The sequence below is a fragment of the Triturus cristatus genome, chromosome 7, assembly GCF_964204655.1.
Source record: "Triturus cristatus chromosome 7, aTriCri1.1, whole genome shotgun sequence".
NCBI classification, from domain to species: Eukaryota; Metazoa; Chordata; class Amphibia; order Caudata; family Salamandridae; genus Triturus; species Triturus cristatus.
Genome location: NC_140590.1, coordinates 982,287,856 through 982,307,176, shown reverse-complemented (window position 1 = coordinate 982,307,176; position 19,321 = coordinate 982,287,856). Strand labels below are relative to the sequence as shown.

The 19,321-nt window shown below is 41.7% G+C and overlaps 1 protein-coding gene across 1 annotated transcript in view; it reads left to right on the top strand.

Moving 5' to 3' along the window:
- LOC146810955 (uncharacterized) overlaps positions 1-19,321 on the top strand; it is a 435,109-nt gene that overhangs the window by 284,418 nt on the left and 131,370 nt on the right. Inside the window, exon 2 of the mRNA XM_085615019.1 lies at positions 11,974-12,037. Within this exon, the coding sequence (XP_085471145.1) occupies positions 11,974-12,037 (64 nt within the window). The remainder of the gene's footprint in view (positions 1-11,973; positions 12,038-19,321) is intronic.

Below are 19,321 nucleotides of genomic sequence, written 5' to 3'. Positions count from 1 at the left end.
TAGTCTCCATTTCATTATCAGCACTTTAACGGAAGTAAAGTTGAGATGAATCTAACACACTATTCAGAAGTTGGTGCAAACTGCAGATATCACCAGTGTTCCAGCGATAAGTGCCCCAAAATTTAACACCATGGTGGACTCCATCAAATAACCTTAATAAGAACAAGAAAGAGTCACACAGCTGTTAAGAGAACAACCAAAAACGTTATTAATTTTTTTTTCAAACTTTATTTATTTACATTCATAAATATGTAAACGATAAACTATTTTCAAACTTTCTTTTTTTATTAACATATATATGAACGATAAACTAATAAACAAAATGTATCAAAAATAATACAAAACAACAAGGCGGAACACTCCTGTGGGGACCATGGATGTCGACGACAGACCTGGAAAATCAGAAAGATTGTTAAAAAAAAAACAACATACTATTCTCAACAAAATACCACAAGAAACAAATCACAGATATATAAAATGCATACAGCTAACAAAATTTTATAAGTTTAACTTACAAAAACTGTAAATGTTGCCGCTTTAAAATATTTACCAAATCTGAGGAATTTTTCTTGCAGAAGGCACCACGCCCACAACGTTTTTCTTCAGTGGTGAGGACATTTTCTACTTTTCCCAAGGGGCAAACAAAGACCAATGTCAAACCCTGACTCATTTTATCAATGCATAAGCAAAGACTAGCTTCTAATGCTACTAAAACTTGACAACATGACAGGTTTTAAAAGAGTTATCTGCTAAAAAATACACGATGTTAGCAAATGCTTCTCTCACAGTGGTTCCCAAATGCACACAGACTCACAGTGGGATTCTAGACAATAACCACTATACCTAGGAGTTTACCAAAAATCATTCACTACTGTGGAAGTGGTAAGGGAACTGCACACAATCTTCATATTTCAGGACTGCACTTTTGTGTCAAAGCCTGACTCATTTAATCAAAGCATAAGCAAAGACTGGCTTCTAATGCTACTAAAACTTGACAACATGACCGGTTTTAAAACAGTTATCTGTCAGCAAATACACGATGTTACCAAATGCTTCTCTCACAATCCTTACCCAAATGCACACAGACTCACAGTGTGATTTTAGACAATCAACACTATCCTAGGAGTTTACCAAAACTCATTCACTAGTCTAGAAGAGTTAATGGTACTGAACACAATCTACATATTTAAGTACAGCACATCAGTGTCAAAGCATGACTCATTTAATCCACGCATAAGCAAAGACTGGATTCTAATGCTACTAAAACTTCACAACATGACAGGTTTTAAAAAAGTTATCTGTCAGCAAATACATGATGTCACCAAATGCTTCTCTCACACTGATCCCAAATACACACTAACTCACACTGTGATTCTAGACAAGCACCACTATCCCTAGGAGTTTACCAAAACACATTCACTACAGTGCAAGTGGTAAGGGAACTGCACACAATCTACATATTTCAGGACTGCACTTTTCTGTCAAAGCCTGACTCATTTAATCAAATCATAAGCCATAACTGTCTTCTAATGCTACTAAAATTTCACAACATGACAGGTTAAAACAGTTATCTGTCAGCAAATACACAATGTTACCAAATGCTTCTCTCACAGTGGTTCCCAAATGCACACAGACTCACTGTGTGATTCTAGACAAACAACACTATCCCTTGCACTATACCAAAACACATTTCTTCATCTAGAAGTAGTACTACATTTTAGTATAGAAACATAACATAACTCATTTCACAAATTCATAAACAATGACTGGTTTCTAATTCTACCAAAATATAAAAACAGCACAGTTATCTGTCTGGAAACACATGAAAAACACAAATGCTTATCACAGAATGGTTTCTACATGCACACACATTGTCAATAAGATTGTAGAGAAAAAAGTACTCCCTACACTTTAGCAGGAGAAATACATTAGTCTGAATAAAATAGTCTACATACATCCCCTCACAATTAAATAACTCATGTTTCAAGTTCTTTTGTAGATTAAGAAGTATATCAGTCACTCACCATATTTTCTTTTACAGAATCTCTGCACTGTGCACCTCTCAGCAAAAACAAAGAATGGAAAAGTTTCCCTTTCATTTTCCACACATATAAATGTAAACATCAAATCACAATCCTTCACACATAAACTCAAAAGCAAACACACATTTCTATTGGTTAAACATTTCAACCCTTTCCAACTGAAAGACATTTCAACCCTTCCCCCAATCTGCCTTCTGCCTGTTACCATAGAAACAGGTCATGGAACACTGCACTAAGCACACAGGTCAGAAGTTCAGCACACAATGTTCCTACACAAGAGAGGAAGTGTGCTTCACTTTTCAACATATCAGCTAATCATATATAATGTTCCTTGCAATCTGTTTTTGTTAACCAATAAGAATCATACCTTTAAAAAACAGAAATATACACCCTACCTTTCAGTGTACAAAGTAGTCATACAACCAATGATTTCTTGTCTTTTTTAAAAATATTCCGTGGATCCGCGTACCCAATGCGATAGGATGCGCGCACTGTGCGCGCATTTCGCCTTTTAAAAAAAAAAAAAAGGGGGGCCCCAGGGGGTCCTTCTGGGACCCCCTAAGCACCTCTAGAGGGTCAGAGTATTTCCACTCTGCCCCCTTTATATGTTTTACACACTTATTCCCTTTGCTTCTTCAGCCTCGCTTCTACCGAGGCAGAAAATGGCCGCCAACAGTTCCTGGTTTCGAATGTAGAGAGACACGCGACAGCCAATTAGTATTCAGTGCTCGATTGGGAGGGTGCGTGTTCGGTTCGGGGAGGGTGCGAGTACGGTGCATGTACGGTCCGCTGATCCTCCGCGGCCACAGATATTTATGTACTTTTAACTCTAATTTTCTCAGGAACTACTGAACGGATTCACACCATTTATGCAAAAGGCACAAGTCTGAACTGAGGACTACCTCTTTGCCAAATTTGGTGTCATTCCGTTCAGCGGTTTGGGCTGTAGCTGCGACAACAGATCCTATGGGAAATTGCATGGGGAAAACGCGTTTTGGGACCCCCCTTTTTTCTCGGCCCCTGCTTGACAAATCACCACAAAACTTTCAGGGTAGAAGCGGAGCAGAGCTGGCCAAAAGTTTGGAAAATTTCGCAAGGATTCGTCAACCGGCGCCAGACTTATTGGGAATAGAATGTTGCGGATTTCCTATGGAAAATAGGTCCTAACTATAACTACCTACTGGCGACCGCCAGTAGGTAATAAGTACATTTCCAACTTTCTGAAAGCTTCTGTTTGCGCAAACTTTCAAGCAGGAAACGGACACCTATTCATTGGTGCTATTTTTTATTTCAGTGCAAATGCTGCCATGACGCGTTTCGGGCTCAGCAGCCCTTGATCACATTTCAATGGTTTTGTACGAGTGAAATGTCCAGCTAACTATAACTCTCCTGAAACCTATGTTTTTTTCAGTGAATGTATATTATATATATATATATATAATGTCCTCCAACCGGCTCACTTTCCTAAACAACGGCGCTCTAGGATGGTGCGCTGTGAACACGGCCGAGCCCAGCCGTCATTAAAGTGCAGCAGTATTCCTTTTGGAAATATTCCACACGCACTCACGGGTTTTGCAATTAAATTATTCTCATTTATTTTACAGCAATGTTGCCGACAACAACCCTGTCCAGCTAACTATAACACTCCTGAAACCTATGGTTTTTTCAGTGAATGTATATATATATATATATATATATATATATATATATATATATATATATATATATATATATACATATATATATATATATATATGCCTGCTCCAATGCACCTTTCAAAACGGATCACTCGCTGGCGGGTGCTGCTCGCACGGTGGTGCTCCGTGTCTAATATCTCGCTCCATGGTTTTTCCCCTCTCCCGTCCGGGAAAAAGATAGCTGCACTCGCGGGTTAGGTTGGTAACCAGTTTTATTTAGCGCTTCACAAACGCGTTTCGGGTCTTCCCTTCGTCAGTGTGTTATATGACAGATACAGCGCGGCGCCATTTTATATACAAAAAATACATCACATTCACCATTTCGGGCACTGGAAAGCAAGGAAGGACTGCTGCCACATAGTTTGTATGGGCGCCATCTTTCAATATGCATATATCGTATTAGCACTTGATTGTTAATAAAGTTTTATATACAATATTTACAACAGTGTTTTCAACATAATTCATTCTTTATCAAGTGTAATTCATCATTAGATAAATCCTAATGAAATTAATATCTCGCCGTGGATCGGCATTAGTGGTTCCATTGAACCACCCTGTTCCTCCTCGCTTTCTTTCATCTTGCCGTGTATTGGCTAAAACCCCCAGAGTGTGTGTATTTTATATTAAGAGGTATATACAGTATTGTCTATCATTTTCTTCTGATTTATCACCTAGATCCCCAGGTGCACCGTTAACTCTTCATTGCTGTTCAGACCTTTCGGGCTTTTTGTTTGTAGATCAATGATAAATCTCGACTCTAATCTCCTCAATTTGAGTACCCTGTCCCCTCCTCTAGTGTGGAGAGGCACATGATCCAGCCCAAAAAATTGAAGTAGGTTCCTGTTGCTTTGGTGTTTGATGGCAAAATGTCTCGCCACTGGGTAACTCATGTCCCTGTTTGTTATAGCACGCATGTGCTCTAGAATCCTAATTTTGACACTGTGTATAGTGCTCCCAATGTATCTTAGCTTACAGGGACACATCAGACAGTAAACTACATGTGTAGTTTGACATGTGATGAATTTTTTGATGGTTTGTCTTTCTTTCATACCTTTAATCTCATAATTAAGGATTATTTTACTAAATGCACAGGCTTTGCATTTCCCACGCAGGAAAAATCCCCTTAGTTCACCAAATGCCCCTTGTTTAGCTGTGGGATTTTCTAGATGGCTATGAACCAACTTGTCTTTTAGTGATCTTGCCTTTCTAAAAGTCATTAATGGGACAGGCGGAATATCTTTCCCAATAATCTGATCAGTTTTCAAAATGTGCCAATTTTTTCTGAAAATGCGTCTTAAGGAATCTGCATCCTCAGAAAAGGTCGTAATCATACGGAATTTGCCCTCTTCTTTCTTTCCTTCCTTTATGTTAACCTCCATCAGTTTCTCTCTCGGTATCTTATTGACCTTTTCTAGGGTGTTGTCTAGTAACTTTGAGTCATAGCCTCTGGCTGCAAATCTGTCAAGGCTCTCTTTGGCTGCATTTAAGTAATCGCATTCCCTTGAGCAGTTGCGTTTCAAACGCAAGAGTTCTCCATATGGGATGCTTCTCTTCAGTTTTTCTGGATGGCCACTAGTTGCATGTAATGTACTATTGCCTGCAGTCGGCTTTCGGTAGAGAGCCGTAGTAATCCTGTTCTCTTGGATCCTCACTTCCAGGTCGAGATAGTTCACTGCCACCGAACTAATCTCGCCTGTGAAGTGTAGATTAAGATTGTTGTTGTTAAGATGGACTATATAGTCTTTGGCACTATTGGCAGACCCTCTCCAGACTATAAAAAGGTCGTCAATGTACCTGTGCCAGGTCACTATATTGGCTGTCCATGCGGCATTCGTGGGGGACCGGACTACCTGCTCCTCCCACCAGCCCACGAACAAGTTTGCGTAGCTGGGGGCGAAGCAGGTGCCCATCGCGGTCCCCGATACCTGCCTGTAGAGGTCACCTTGAAAAAGAAATATGTTGTTATATAGGCAAAACCGTATGAGCTCAATTAGCATCTTACTGTGTTCTAGTAGTTTGATCGCCCTTTTGTTCAGGAAATATTCCACCGCCTCCAGTCCCTGTTTGTGGTCTATGCATGTATATAGTCCTGTGATATCCAATGTTATAAGAACAAATGATGACTCCCATCTTACATTTTCAATGCATGAAATGAAATCTTTAGTATCTCTTATATAAGAGGATAACTGTAGAACAAATTGAAATAAAAAATGGTCCACAAAGACAGACAATTGTTCTGTTAGACTGCCCAATGATGAAGCTATGGGTCTGCCAGGTGGATTTACTTTGTCCTTGTGAACCTTGGGCAGATAATAGTATGTCGGAATTATGGGATTGATCGTTCTCAGAAAGAGAAACTCCTCCATAGTTAACATCAGTTTGTCCTCCCATTTTTTAATCATTTGATGGTATTCATTAATGCTCTCCTCATATCTCTTCTTAGTTGTTAATTCGTAATTTTGTTGGTCAGTTAATTGACGTAGGGCTTCCCTCACATATTGTTCCCTCGGTATCAGGACAATATTACCCCCTTTGTCGGAGGGTTTATATACTACCGCCGGATCCTTTTGTAGTTCTCTTAAGGCTTCCTCTTGGGCTTTGGTCAGATTGCGTTTTATAGTTCTATGATTTTCTTTCTCTCGTAATTGGATGAGATCCTTTATCACCGATTCAGAGAAAACATCAATTGCATCTTGAGGCATTTGAGGTTAAATTGTGAAATCGGTTTAAAGTTACTACGTGGTGCCTCCTGATCAATCCCTAAGTTCCTGGCTCTTTGTGTTGTTGTAAATTCGTTGTCTTCTGTAGTCAATTCCTGTCCTTGTCGTAGTTCTTCTAACAGTTCCAATGTAGTGAGATCGTCCACCGTTAATAAGTCAGTTTCTTTAGCATTACCTTTGATTAATCTGGCTTCTTTGTTCGTTGGTTTTGTTTTGAAGAATTTGTGTAGCTTGAGCTTCCTAATGAATTTAAATAGATCAATCCTCATTTGTGTGAATTCGAAGTTCGTTTGTGGACAGAAGGATAGTCCCAATTTCAATACAGACTCCTCTGTCTTTGTTAGTTGTTTGGATGTTAGATTAATGATGGTAAGGTTGTCATCTTTGTTTACCATCTTGCGCCTCTCTTGTTCCGGGTGGTTTTGCCCCTTCCTCTTCCTCTTCCAGCCACTCCTTCTGGTCTGCCTCCGAGTTTCCATAGGAGGAGTGATTTTGGTGCCATTTGTAGACCCTTCAGAAAACTTTTTTTTTTAAAGTTCTTGAACTTAGCTCCTTCCTGAAAAGTTTCAGCATGATCCATCGAGCAGGTTCGTTTATGTTTATGGCAATTTAGTTGAACTATATTCATGGATGAAGAGGAGGGCAAATCTGAGTATTCATGGTAAAAGGTGAGTCAGTCTGGCCTGGCTCTAAGAGTCCAATCACAAGGAGAACCACTCAAAACAAGCAATTGCAATGCAATAGGTCTTGCATTACTGAAAGTTTGAGCTATTGGTGTTGCATTATTATTACCAATGCCAATAACTCAAACTTTCAGTAATGCGAGGCCTATTGCAGTACAAATGCTTGTTCATGCTATTAACTGGTGGTGCACGAAGGGCCTTCTTGGAACTGGGAAGTGTAGCAGGAGCTCCTGAGTTGTGGAGGTGGATATAATAAGTCTGAGATCTGAGGGGGTATATATATATTTTTTTCTCAAGAATGAGTTGTGCAGAGTTGTGGTGAACTTTTTAGAACATAAGGACATACACCGTCATGGTTCTGTGGCCAAAGGGTTGGCATGTAAATGATGTGCACAGGTGAATATTAGGTAGGTGGAACTCATGATTAGACAGAGGCCAATGGCAACGTATCTAGGATAAAAAGGGGGGAGTTACAAGATCTGAGATAGAGTAAGAAATAAAAGGAAAGGGTGTTAGACTGAGAAAAAAGAACAGAAGAGAGCAACAACGCACTGGAGACGAAATGAAGCAACGAAGGGAAAATACATATATGAGGATCGCTAGTAAAGACGGTGGTATGATAGTGGAGTCGATGGAAAATAACAGCAGTATGAAAAGACCTGAATGGCGAGGAGAAACTGCAGATATGAAAGAAGAAACAAAAGCGAACACAAGGGAACCCAGTTTGTGCCTGTATTTATTTCTGTGAACACCAAGGGACTGTGCCTGTGTGTGTGCCCATGGCTAACATTTCTGTGCCTATATCTGCGTGCCGTGAGTGACTATGTTAATGTACAGTGAGAGGCTGTGTATATTTGCTTTTGGAACAACCTGCACCTCTGTGTACAGTGAATGACCGTCCTGTGTGTAGAGAGTGCTTGTGCTTTTGTGTACAGTGAGTACTGTGAGTGTGACAATAGCTTGTGTTCTTCTTGGTGCTACCAACAAAACATATAAAAGCGAGCACCGTGCTCAAACATAAAGCGCGGCACCTGTGGGGCAAACATAACACGAAAAAGAGTTGATGTTTTTTTAGCAGAGGCAGAAGCCAAATGGGAATAGCAGAAAAAACGTTATAAACACCCAAGCAGCATACATAATCGTTGTTATATATGCCTGAAGCAACAGAAACGTGTTCTGTTAATATCTGTGCTGTAGGTTATTAAACTTTTGTATTAGAAAAACAAAAAGCATTAAGATCATGGAGTTCACCTCTAGAATTTTTCCTGCACAGCACAATCAAAAAAATGTATAAATAATGTTTTATTTAGAGAAATTGGGGCCGCGTATTTTAATGAGCTGGGGCATTTCTTCTCAATTTTAAATAGCAGATTATTTTTCTTATTTGTTTCTATGTATACAGTGATGTGTTCTGTTTTATCTTACACACTTCGTTGCCATGTAATACGTTTCTTGCGGCTTTTGACATATAGAAACAAATAAATAAATGAATATGTTAGAACCTACAGCAAATACAGGACTTGTTTCTTTAACTAGCATGCTAACGTACAACCGTTTGGCTATTCACTGAGGCACGCCTGGTTACTTCTGCAAGAGCTTAAAGCCAAACACGTCTTGGCTTGAGGTAGCAACTGGCGGCCGTTGCTCTGCGGGCACTTTGAGTCCAGCACCAGGCACAGCTGACCAGACCGGGCCAGTCCAGTCATGTTACATGGAACAGTAACCCCAGTGCAACATGGTAAAGTGTCTCTTAACCCACAGTTGCCCTGCATGCGAATTAGGCACCGCAGGACAATAAATAGAACATGTCTGGCGAGGTTATGGTTCACCGTTGTGGGCGGGGGACGCCCTCAGCAAAGCGATTTTAATACTGCTGCGTGCACCGTCACCGACCACGATAGAAATGTCATAAATGTGTGTTTGAGGAAGGAGCACAATTGTAACTGGAGACGAATACACCAGGGTCACAAAATAAAGAACAATTAGTCGTACATTGGAGCGCAGTCAAAAGTGCTTTTGAATAATACTGCTGCTTCCACCCTGCTTATGTCACTTCCAAGGCACCCCTGTCGCTACTCCGGTATTAACATAATTATATTTGTCAGCTTCTGACATTAGAGCCACATTCTGCCTGCTCTTGACAAATACCCTACATAGTCCCCCTCTTTGCACTTCTCCTCTTCACTGCTGTTAGTGGCACGCAATGGCGGTCGGAAAGCAGATAAAGCGGGCACCGTGGGGAATCAATAGCAGGGAAAAAAGCAAGCAGTCCCTATAGGAAGACATAACCAGCAACAGTGTAAGTGAACTGTACTTGGTCGGTGGTGCTCGGCAAAGACCGGAAATTATGTGTCGGGAGCACTAGCCTATAAGGAGCCAGGAAAGAAGAGTAGTGGAGGAGTAAAACAATGGCAAGCTGCAGGTGGGATGACACTCAGTACAGTGATTACAGCAGGTCTTGCGAGAGCACATTCGAGCTGTTTACACTCGACCTAAAAAAAATAGGTTTCCAGTATGTATGACTATGACCACTAGACACCAGGGGCGTAACACAGGTCCCCGCATCCCCCGGTGTGCGAGGGGGCCCGAGCTGCAGGGGTCCCCTCAGCACAGTACTTATGCCTGAGCGCTCCGGAATAAATCTGGAGCAGGGGCTCCTCCGTGTATATTGCAGGGGGGCCCCTTGAACTTTCGGTACGCCACTGCTAGACATACTCTAGCACTGCCTTTTACTCAACACCCTCCCCCACTCACACACTTTAATACACTCACACAAACTTTCTCACACTCTTACATTCTCAATCATTTGCATTTTGTTTCCATCTCTCACTCACCCTCACATACCTTCTTTCACTCTAACACCCTCTCTCACATTCTGCGCACTCTCTCAATTTCAAGCTCTCCCTTTCTCTGTCACTTTGTCACTCTCTCACCCCCTCACTGTAACACTCTTTCTCACTCCCACTGTCAGGTTATCACTCTAACACACTCTCACTCACTGCCTCACTCACATTGTCTCACCCTCTCCCTCTCTCTGTTATGGTATTTTTCTTTTCTCATCCTCTACTCTACCTCTTTCTGACTCATGCTGAGGTTGCAATCTCTCTTTTTGCTCTTTGCACTCTCCTTCCATTTTCTCTCCCTCGTCTCTCTTTTTCGCTCTCTTTTCTCTGTGTCTCGCCCTTCTCTTTGCTCCTTTTCTTTCTTCCTCCTCGTAACATCGAATGATTGTGATGTAAAAACAAAATCCCTTTAGTGGCTACATACGTTAGCATGGCAGCTCTAGAAAGGCCTTGTCTGCACAAGAAGGCAAAAGAAAACCCTGCAGTGTATCTTCCTGTATCGAACAAGGTATCCAAGTATTGTAAAAAGCCTGTCATGCTGAAGGTCAGTGCAGCAGAGGAGAGAGAGGCTGTCTACTACTATCCTGTTTTTGAATGCTAAATACTCTACATTCAAATGTAAAAAGACTGATACTCAGCTTATTTTTTGCCTTATGCTCCTAGAGAACATTGGCTGAGGCAGAGCTGGGCTCTGACTCAAGTCTGTCTCAAGCCTTCAGTGTCTCGGCCACCTCTATACAGATACCAGCAGTGCTTTTCTTAATGTCTAGGAAAGGTGGCTAGCATCTCTGCAGTATGGTTGAGAACGGATGCCGCACAGTGTAATATTCTCTTTGTCTTCTGACAGGCGTAGTTCCCAACCTCGCATTAAAATGCATCCTGAGGCCAGTAAATCAAAACTTCTCCACTGGAAACAATTGCATTTTTATTATCTTATTATAATTGATTTTATTTTATAAGAATGCAGTGCAGAAGGGGAACCAGTGGAAGCATGTCAGGGGGCAGGGGAAGCAGCAAGGGAGCTACAGGCCACCGTATACAGTCAACATCTTGACTCAGTGGAACTATTTTTTAGGTTTCTCACCAATGCAAACAACATTGCAAAATATAATGAACATCCTTGAAGAGCCCTGGGCTGAACCAATTTCTAATGGCCAGCCTATTTAAATAGTGCATGACGGTGGTTCGCCAAACCAGCTACTGGCTGAAGAGGGCTCCAAACATCTCCTTTTTGTAATGTATATGTATGTTGTGTGTTGTTTAATGGTGACAATAGGTTACTGTCTGCTGCGGCCCAAATAGAACATGTAGGAATTTACTTACTACTTGTCAAAACCAAAAGTTCTGGTCATACAGGGCTGTAGAATATCTAAACCTCCTAACCTTTTCTCCAATAGATGCTAAAAAGGCTAACATAAAAGGCCTGGGTCACGAAAAAGTGTGAAAGTATGGACTGGTTTCTACGACTCTGCTTGAAGGTATTTTTACATTTTTTTGCTTTTCATAAAACAGGTACAATAGTACACATGAAAAGCTGTGTCAGTTGCAGGTTTACAGATGAACTCGTATCATGAGTTTTTTTTTAGGGCTGCCTGTTCCTCCTGCACCTGTATTATATGCAGCACACAATTCACACAGTGGGAATGGCAAAAATATTTCCCTCTTTGAAAAAAAAAGTGGCAGTGTAATCTGCAGTAGTAAAATCATTTACGTTTGCCAGAATTCCTTGTGTGAATCCCTACTAAGCATAAATTAAGGCATTTTCAGCCTTGAATGTTTCTTTATAGATAAAAATGCATTTTTGTTCAGGCCAAAGTTTTTTGAAAGTTACAATTTCAGAAAGTGAAGTGCCGTTTGGCAGCAAATGACTTAAGGTTTCTCCTCGCAGGAATGGTTTGATCAGATTTATATTAGTTGTTTGCTTTAATTTAAACAATGTTTAATATATGATTTTATGGGATTGTTCAGATGGTATTTATTTGTTGCAGGTCACCCAAAAAAATAGTGAAGCTGGCCCCTAATGCTAAGCATGAGCAAGGATCTATAGCAAAGGTAATGTGCAGAGTTCTTATTCTGTGTTTTTCTTACTCTAAGTTTGTTCACTTCTCCTACCCATGTCTTAATCTCCAATGAACATCATATTACCATTATTGATTGAAAGACTTTTGTACTCCAGAATCATGAATTTGCATCTTTAATTCTCTTCCAGTGTATACTCATCAAAGTCATAAGCACTAAATAGTCCTGCCCGCTTTTAGGGACTCCGCAGCATTTACAAAAATATATATATGTGTGTGTGTGTGTGTGTGTGTGTGTGTGTGTGTGTGTATATATATATTTATATTATAAAGCATGTTTAAACAAATCTAAGGACTAGTCCTGCGTAAACATACATCTCTATATACATATGTATAATATATATATATATTCACTGAAAAAACCATAGGTTTCACACATGTTATAGTTAGCTGGACATTTCACTCGTAAATAAACATTGAAATTCCCCCGCTATAGTTAGTTCAGCTAACTATAACTCGCGCGACCGCAATCCACTGCTGATGACGTCGCATATTACATCACTGTATTCACTAAGATACTGTTAATAAGTCAGTTATACAATTAATTTTACAAAAAAAACCATCCATTTAGACACTTATTTACCCATTTATTCTTCCATTAACCTTTAGCTATACATATATATAAAAAAAAAAAATCTTTCAGAAAGACACATATTCACTGGATGATGTCATCAGTGATGTCATTTGAGATGTCATGAGTGATGTCATGAGTGATGTCACTGACCATGTCATGAGTGATGTAATATGCGACGTCATCAGCAGTGGATTGCGGTCGCGCGAGTTATAGTTAGCTGAACTAACTATAACGGGGGAATTTCAATGGTTTTTTATGAGTGAAATGTCCAGCTAACTATAACATGTGTGAAACCTATGGTTTTTTCAGTGGATTTGCAAGGTTTTTTAAATGCTAATTCCTAACTATAACGTGTGTGAAACCTATGTTTTTTTTAGTGAATTTGTAAGGTTTTTTAAATGCTAATTTATGTATGTATTATTATATTGTTTATATATTTATTTTACAATAAACTACCTATGTATATAGTTATAGATTGACTGTATCCTTTAATATGGAATGGCTCAGCTCTTTTATTTTGAATTTGGATAAAGTTGAACAGCATAGTTAATATCTTCTATAAACTTATAAACAGTTTAAAATGTTATTTTTTTTTTTAAGGGTTTTTCACCGTGCGCGCACCGTGCGTGCACCCCGCGATTTTTTGAAAAAAAATAAAATGTTTTTTTCACCCTTCGGGGTCCTTCAGGGACCCCCTGACAAAGGCTAGGGGGTCAGGAACTCTCTACCCTGCCCCCTTTTCACGTTCTCCACCTTTCTTTTTCACTGCCACACACAAAATGGCATCCGACACTTCCTGATTTCGACCGATTCGAATGTTGACTGACATCTAACCACCAATCAGAATTACGCTCGCGCACAGCACCGTGCGCGCACCGTGCGCGCACGGTGCACGCAGATAGATATTTATGTACTTTTAACTGCAATTTTCTCAGGAACTACTGAACAGATTGACACCATATATGCAAAAGGCACATGCCTGACCTGAGGACTACCTCTTTGCCAAATTTCAAGTAATTCTGTTCAGCCGTTCGGGCTGTACCTTCGCCTAAAGGTCCTGTGGAAAAATGCATGGGGAAAACGCGTTTTGGGACCCCCCTTTTTTCTCAGCCCCCGCTTGATGAATCACCCCGAGACTTTCAGGGTAGGAGCTGAGCTGAGCGCCCCATTAGTCTTGAAACTTTCGCGAGGATTCGTCAACCGGCGCCAAAGTTATTTAAAATAGAATTTACAGATTTCCTATGGGAACTCGGTCCTAACTATAACTATCTACTGGCGACCGCCAGTAGATTATATATATATATATATATATATATATATATATATATATATATATATATATATATATATATGTATATATATATATACCGCCAGTAGGTAATTCATATATAGATATATATATATGTCTATATATATATATGTATATATATTCAGACTTTTATAGCGCAGCTGCCACCCAACGGGTATCCTGTACGTTGTGTTTAGTGGAATTATGTGGTAGGTTGTGCAGGGAAATTATCTGGATAGAAAGTATGTGGTATTTAGTGTATAGTAATTATGTAGAGTGGAATTATGTGTTATGGAGAGTAATTATGTGGTATGGTAGTCTGTGTTGTGGAGTGGTAATGTCAGGTTTAGTCTTCCCTGTTTCCATAGAAGCTCAACTATGAACTCAGTGAGACAAAAAAAGGAATCAATGAGGAACACTTGTGGACCTAGTCAGAGGTATGAGCAGGGCCACTGGAATTATGTGACTGTTTGGCTGTACTGACTTTCGCACAATTATACATTTTCTACATTTGCCACATAATTCATCATCTGCTCCCTAATCTGCAGATTTGAACAAAAAATGCCTTGTTTCTAGCTCAAACGGCTCACACGTTACCAAAAATGCAGCAACAAGTGTTACAGCGTGGTGGAAGGCCCTTTGCAAACCTAGAATGGTCACCTGTTACTTATTGCTAAATGTGGGTGTTAAATTGGTACTAATGGTGTGCAAGCCACTCTTGCTTCCTTTGCGCCTCTCTTGCCTCTTTCTGCATTTCTGTTGCTTCTTTCTGCACATTTCTTTCTTTTTCTGCACTTCTCTTGCCGCTTTCTGTAAATCTCTTCTATTTTTTGCACCGCTCTTCCCTCTTTCTGTACATCTGTTGCCTCTTTCTATACCTCATTTCCTTCCTCCCTCTTTCTGCACCTCTCTTGCCTTTTTCTGTACCCCTCTCACGTCTTTTTGCACCCTTTTTCCCACTTTCTGCATCTCTGTTCTATATTTCTGCAATTCTTTTGTTTTTTTCTGCAACTGTTTTGCTTCTTTCTGCACCCCTCTTGCCTCTCCCTCCTCCCCTCTTCCCTCTTTCTGCACTTCTGTTGCTTCTTTCTGCACTTATCTTGCTTCATTCTGCACCTCACTTGCCTCTTTCTGCACCTCTGTTTCCTCTTTCTGCAGTTCTCTTGCTTCCTTCTGCACTCCACTTGCCTCTTTCTATAACTCTCTTGCTTCTTTCTGTACCTCTCTTGACTTTTTCTGCACCTCACTTGCTTCTTTCTTTACCGATTTTGCCTGTTTCTGCTCCCCTCTTCTCTCTTTGTGCAACTCTCTTGTCTCTTTCTATACCTCTCTTCCTTCTTTCTGCACCACTCTTGCCTCTTTCTGATACCTCTGATCCTTCATTCTTCAACTGTTTTGTCTCTTTCTGCACCCTTTGTGCCTCTTTCAGCACCTCTGTTGCTTCTTTCTGCAATTCTCTTCCTCTTTCTGCAACCTTCCTGCCTCTTTCTGTACCCCTCTTGCCTCTTTGTGCACCTCTCCTACCCCTTTCTGCACCCCTCTTGCCTTGTTTTCCACTTGTTAGTTCTTTCCGCACCTCTTTTGCTTTGTTCTGTACTTCACTTGCCTCTTTCTGTACCCTTCTTGCCTCTTCCTGCACCTCTGTTGGTTCTTTTTGCACTGCTTTGGCTTCTTCCTGCACCTCTGTTCCAAATTTCTGCATCCCTCTTGCCTTTTTCTGTACCCCTCTACCCTCTTTTTGCAGCTCTCTTGCCTCAGTCTGCCCACCTGTTCCCTCTTTCTGCACCCCTTTTGCTTGTTTCTGCAACTCTCTTGCCTCTTTTCGCAGTTCTCTTGCCTCCTTCTGTACCTCACTTGCCTCTTTTTGCACCTCTGTTGGTTCTTTTGCACTATTCTTGCTTCTTTCTGCACCTCTCTTGTAAATGGCAGCACCCCTCTTGCCTCTTTCTGCATCCCTTTTACCTGTTTCTGCACCTCTGTCTGCACCTCTGTTCCCTCTTTCTATACCTCTTTTGCCTGTTTCTGCATCTCTCTTGCCTCTTTCTGCAGTTCTCTTGCCTCCTTCTGCACCTCTGGTGCTTCTTTCTGCAATTCTCTTTCCTCTTTATGAACCCCTGTTGCTTCATTCTGCACTTTCCATGCTTCTTTCTGCACCTGTCCTGCTTCTTTCTGCACCCCTGTTGTCTCTTTCTGCACTCGTCTTCCCTATTTCTGTACCTTTCTTGCCTGTTTCTGCATCTCACTTGCCTCTTTCTGAACATTTCCTGCCTCTTCCTGCATCCCTTCTACCTCTTTCTGCACGTCTGTTGCTTTTTTTGGCAGATATCATGCCCCTTTCTGCACCTCACGCGCCTCTTTCAGCACCTCTGTTCCTTTTTACTGTAGATCTCTTGCCTCTTTCTGCAACCCTCTTTTCCCTTTCTGTACCTCTCTTGCCTCTATCTGCACCCCTGTTCTCTCTTTCTGCACCTTTTTTGTTTTGTACCTCTTTTGCCTCTTTTTGTACCTCTGTTGCCTCTTTCTGTACTTCTCTTGCTTCCTTCTGCACTCCACTTGCCTCTTTCTATAACTCTCTTGCTTCTTTCTGTACCTCTCTTGACTTTTTCTGCACCTCACTTGCTTCTTTCTTTACCGATTTTGCCTGTTTCTGCTCCCCTCTTCTCTCTTTGTGCAACTCTCTTGTCTCTTTCTATACCTCTCTTCCTTCTTTCTGCACCACTCTTGCCTCTTTCTGATACCTCTGATCCTTCATTCTTCATCTGTTTTGTCTCTTTCTGCACCCTTTGTGCCTCTTTCAGCACCTCTGTTGCTTCTTTCTGCAATTCTCTTCCTCTTTCTGCAACCTTCCTGCCTCTTTCTGTACCCCTCTTGCCTCTTTGTGCACCTCTCCTACCCCTTTCTGCACCCCTCTTGCCTTGTTTTCCACTTGTTAGTTCTTTCCGCACCTCTTTTGCTTTGTTCTGTACTTCTCTTGCCTCTTTCTGTACCCTTCTTGCCTCTTCCTGCACCTCTGTTGGTTCTTTTTGCACTGCTTTGGCTTCTTCCTGCACCTCTGTTCCAAATTTCTGCATCCCTCTTGCCTTTTTCTGTACCCCTCTACCCTCTTTTTGCAGCTCTCTTGCCTCAGTCTGCCCACCTGTTCCCTCTTTCTGCACCCCTTTTGCTTGTTTCTGCAACTCTCTTGCCTCTTTTCGCAGTTCTCTTGCCTCCTTCTGTACCTCACTTGCCTCTTTTTGCACCGCTGTTGGTTCTTTTGCACTATTCTTGCTTCTTTCTGCACCTCTCTTGTAAATGGCAGCACCCCTCTTGCCTCTTTCTGCATCCCTTTTACCTGTTTCTGCACCTCTGTCTGCACCTCTGTTCCCTCTTTCTATACCTCTTTTGCCTGTTTCTGCATCTCTCTTGCCTCTTTCTGCAGTTCTCTTGCCTCCTTCTGCACCTCTGGTGCTTCTTTCTGCAATTCTCTTTCCTCTTTCGGCACCCCTGTTGCTTCATTCTGCACTTTCCATGCTTCTTTCTGCACCTGTCCTGCTTCTTTCTGCACCCCTGTTGTCTCTTTCTGCACTCGTCTTCCCTATTTCTGTACCTTTCTTGCCTGTTTCTGCATCTCACTTGCCTCTTTCTGAACATTTCCTGCCTCTTCCTGCATCCCTTCTACCTCTTTCTGCACGTCTGTTGCTTTTTTCGGCAGATATCATGCCCCTTTCTGCACCTCACGCGCCTCTTTCAGCACCTCTGTTCCTTTTTTCTGTAGATCTCTTGCCTCTTTCTGCAACCCTCTTTTCCCTTTCTGTACCTCTCTTGCCTCTATCTGCACCCCTGTTCTCTCTTTCTGCACCTTTTTTGTTTTGTACCTCTTTTGCCTCTTTTTGTACCTCTGTTGCCTCTTTCTGTACTTCTCTTGCTTCCTTCTGCACTCCACTTGCCTCTTTCTATAACTCTCTTGCTTCTTTCTGTACCTCTCTTGACTTTTTCTGCACCTCACTTGCTTCTTTCTTTACCGATTTTGCCTGTTTCTGCTCCCCTCTTCTCTCTTTGTGCAACTCTCTTGTCTCTTTCTATACCTCTCTTCCTTCTTTCTGCACCACTCTTGCCTCTTTCTGATACCTCTGATCCTTCATTCTTCATCTGTTTTGTCTCTTTCTGCACCCTTTGTGCCTCTTTCAGCACCTCTGTTGCTTCTTTCTGCAATTCTCTTCCTCTTTCTGCACCCCTCCTGCCTCTTTCTGTACCCCTCTTGCCTCTTTGTGCACCTCTCCTACCCCTTTCTGCACCCCTCTTGCCTTGTTTTCCACTTGTTAGTTCTTTCCGCACCTCTTTTGCTTTGTTCTGTACTTCTCTTGCCTCTTTCTGTACCCTTCTTGCCTCTTCCTGCACCTCTGTTGGTTCTTTTTGCACTGCTTTGGCTTCTTCCTGCACCTCTGTTCCAAATTTCTGCATCCCTCTTGCCTTTTGCTGTACCCCTCTACCCTCTTTTTGCAGCTCTCTTGCCTCAGTCTGCCCACCTGTTCCCTCTTTCTGCACCCCTTTTGCTTGTTTCTGCAACTCTCTTGCCTCTTTTCGCAGTTCTCTTGCCTCCTTCTGTACCTCACTTGCCTCTTTTTGCACCTCTGTTGGTTCTTTTGCACTATTCTTGCTTCTTTCTGCACCTCTCTTGTAAATGGCAGCACCCCTCTTGCCTCTTTCTGCATCCCTTTTACCTGTTTCTGCACCTCTGTCTGCACCTCTGTTCCCTCTATCTATACCTCTTTTGCCTGTTTCTGCATCTCTCTTGCCTCTTTCTGCAGTTCTCTTGCCTCCTTCTGCACCTCTGGTGCTTCTTTCTGCAATTCTCTTTCCTCTTTCTGCACCCCTGTTGCTTCTTTCTGCACTTTCCATGCTTCTTTCTGCACCTGTCCTGTTTCTTTCTGCACCCCTGTTGTCTCTTTCTGCACTCGTCTTCCCTATTTCTGTACCTTTCTTGCCTGTTTCTGCATCTCACTTGCCTCTTTCTGAACATTTCCTGCCTCTTCCTGCATCCCTTCTACCTCTTTCTGCACGTCTGTTGCTTTTTTTGGCAGATATCATGCCCCTTTCTGCACCTCACGCGCCTCTTTCAGCACCTCTGTTCCTTTTTACCGTAGATCTCTTGCCTCTTTCTGCAACCCTCTTTTCCCTTTCTGTACCTCTCTTGCCTCTATCTGCACCCCTGTTCTCTCTTTCTGCACCTTTTTTGTTGTGTACCTCTTTTGCCTCTTTTTGTACCTCTGTTGCCTCTTTCTGTACTTCTCTTGCTCTTTCTGCACCCTTTGGACCTCTTTCAGCACCTCGGTTACTTCTTTCTGTACCTCTCCTGGCTCTTTCTGTACCTCCCTTGCCTCTTTGTGCACCCCTCTTACCTTTTTCTGCACCCTTCT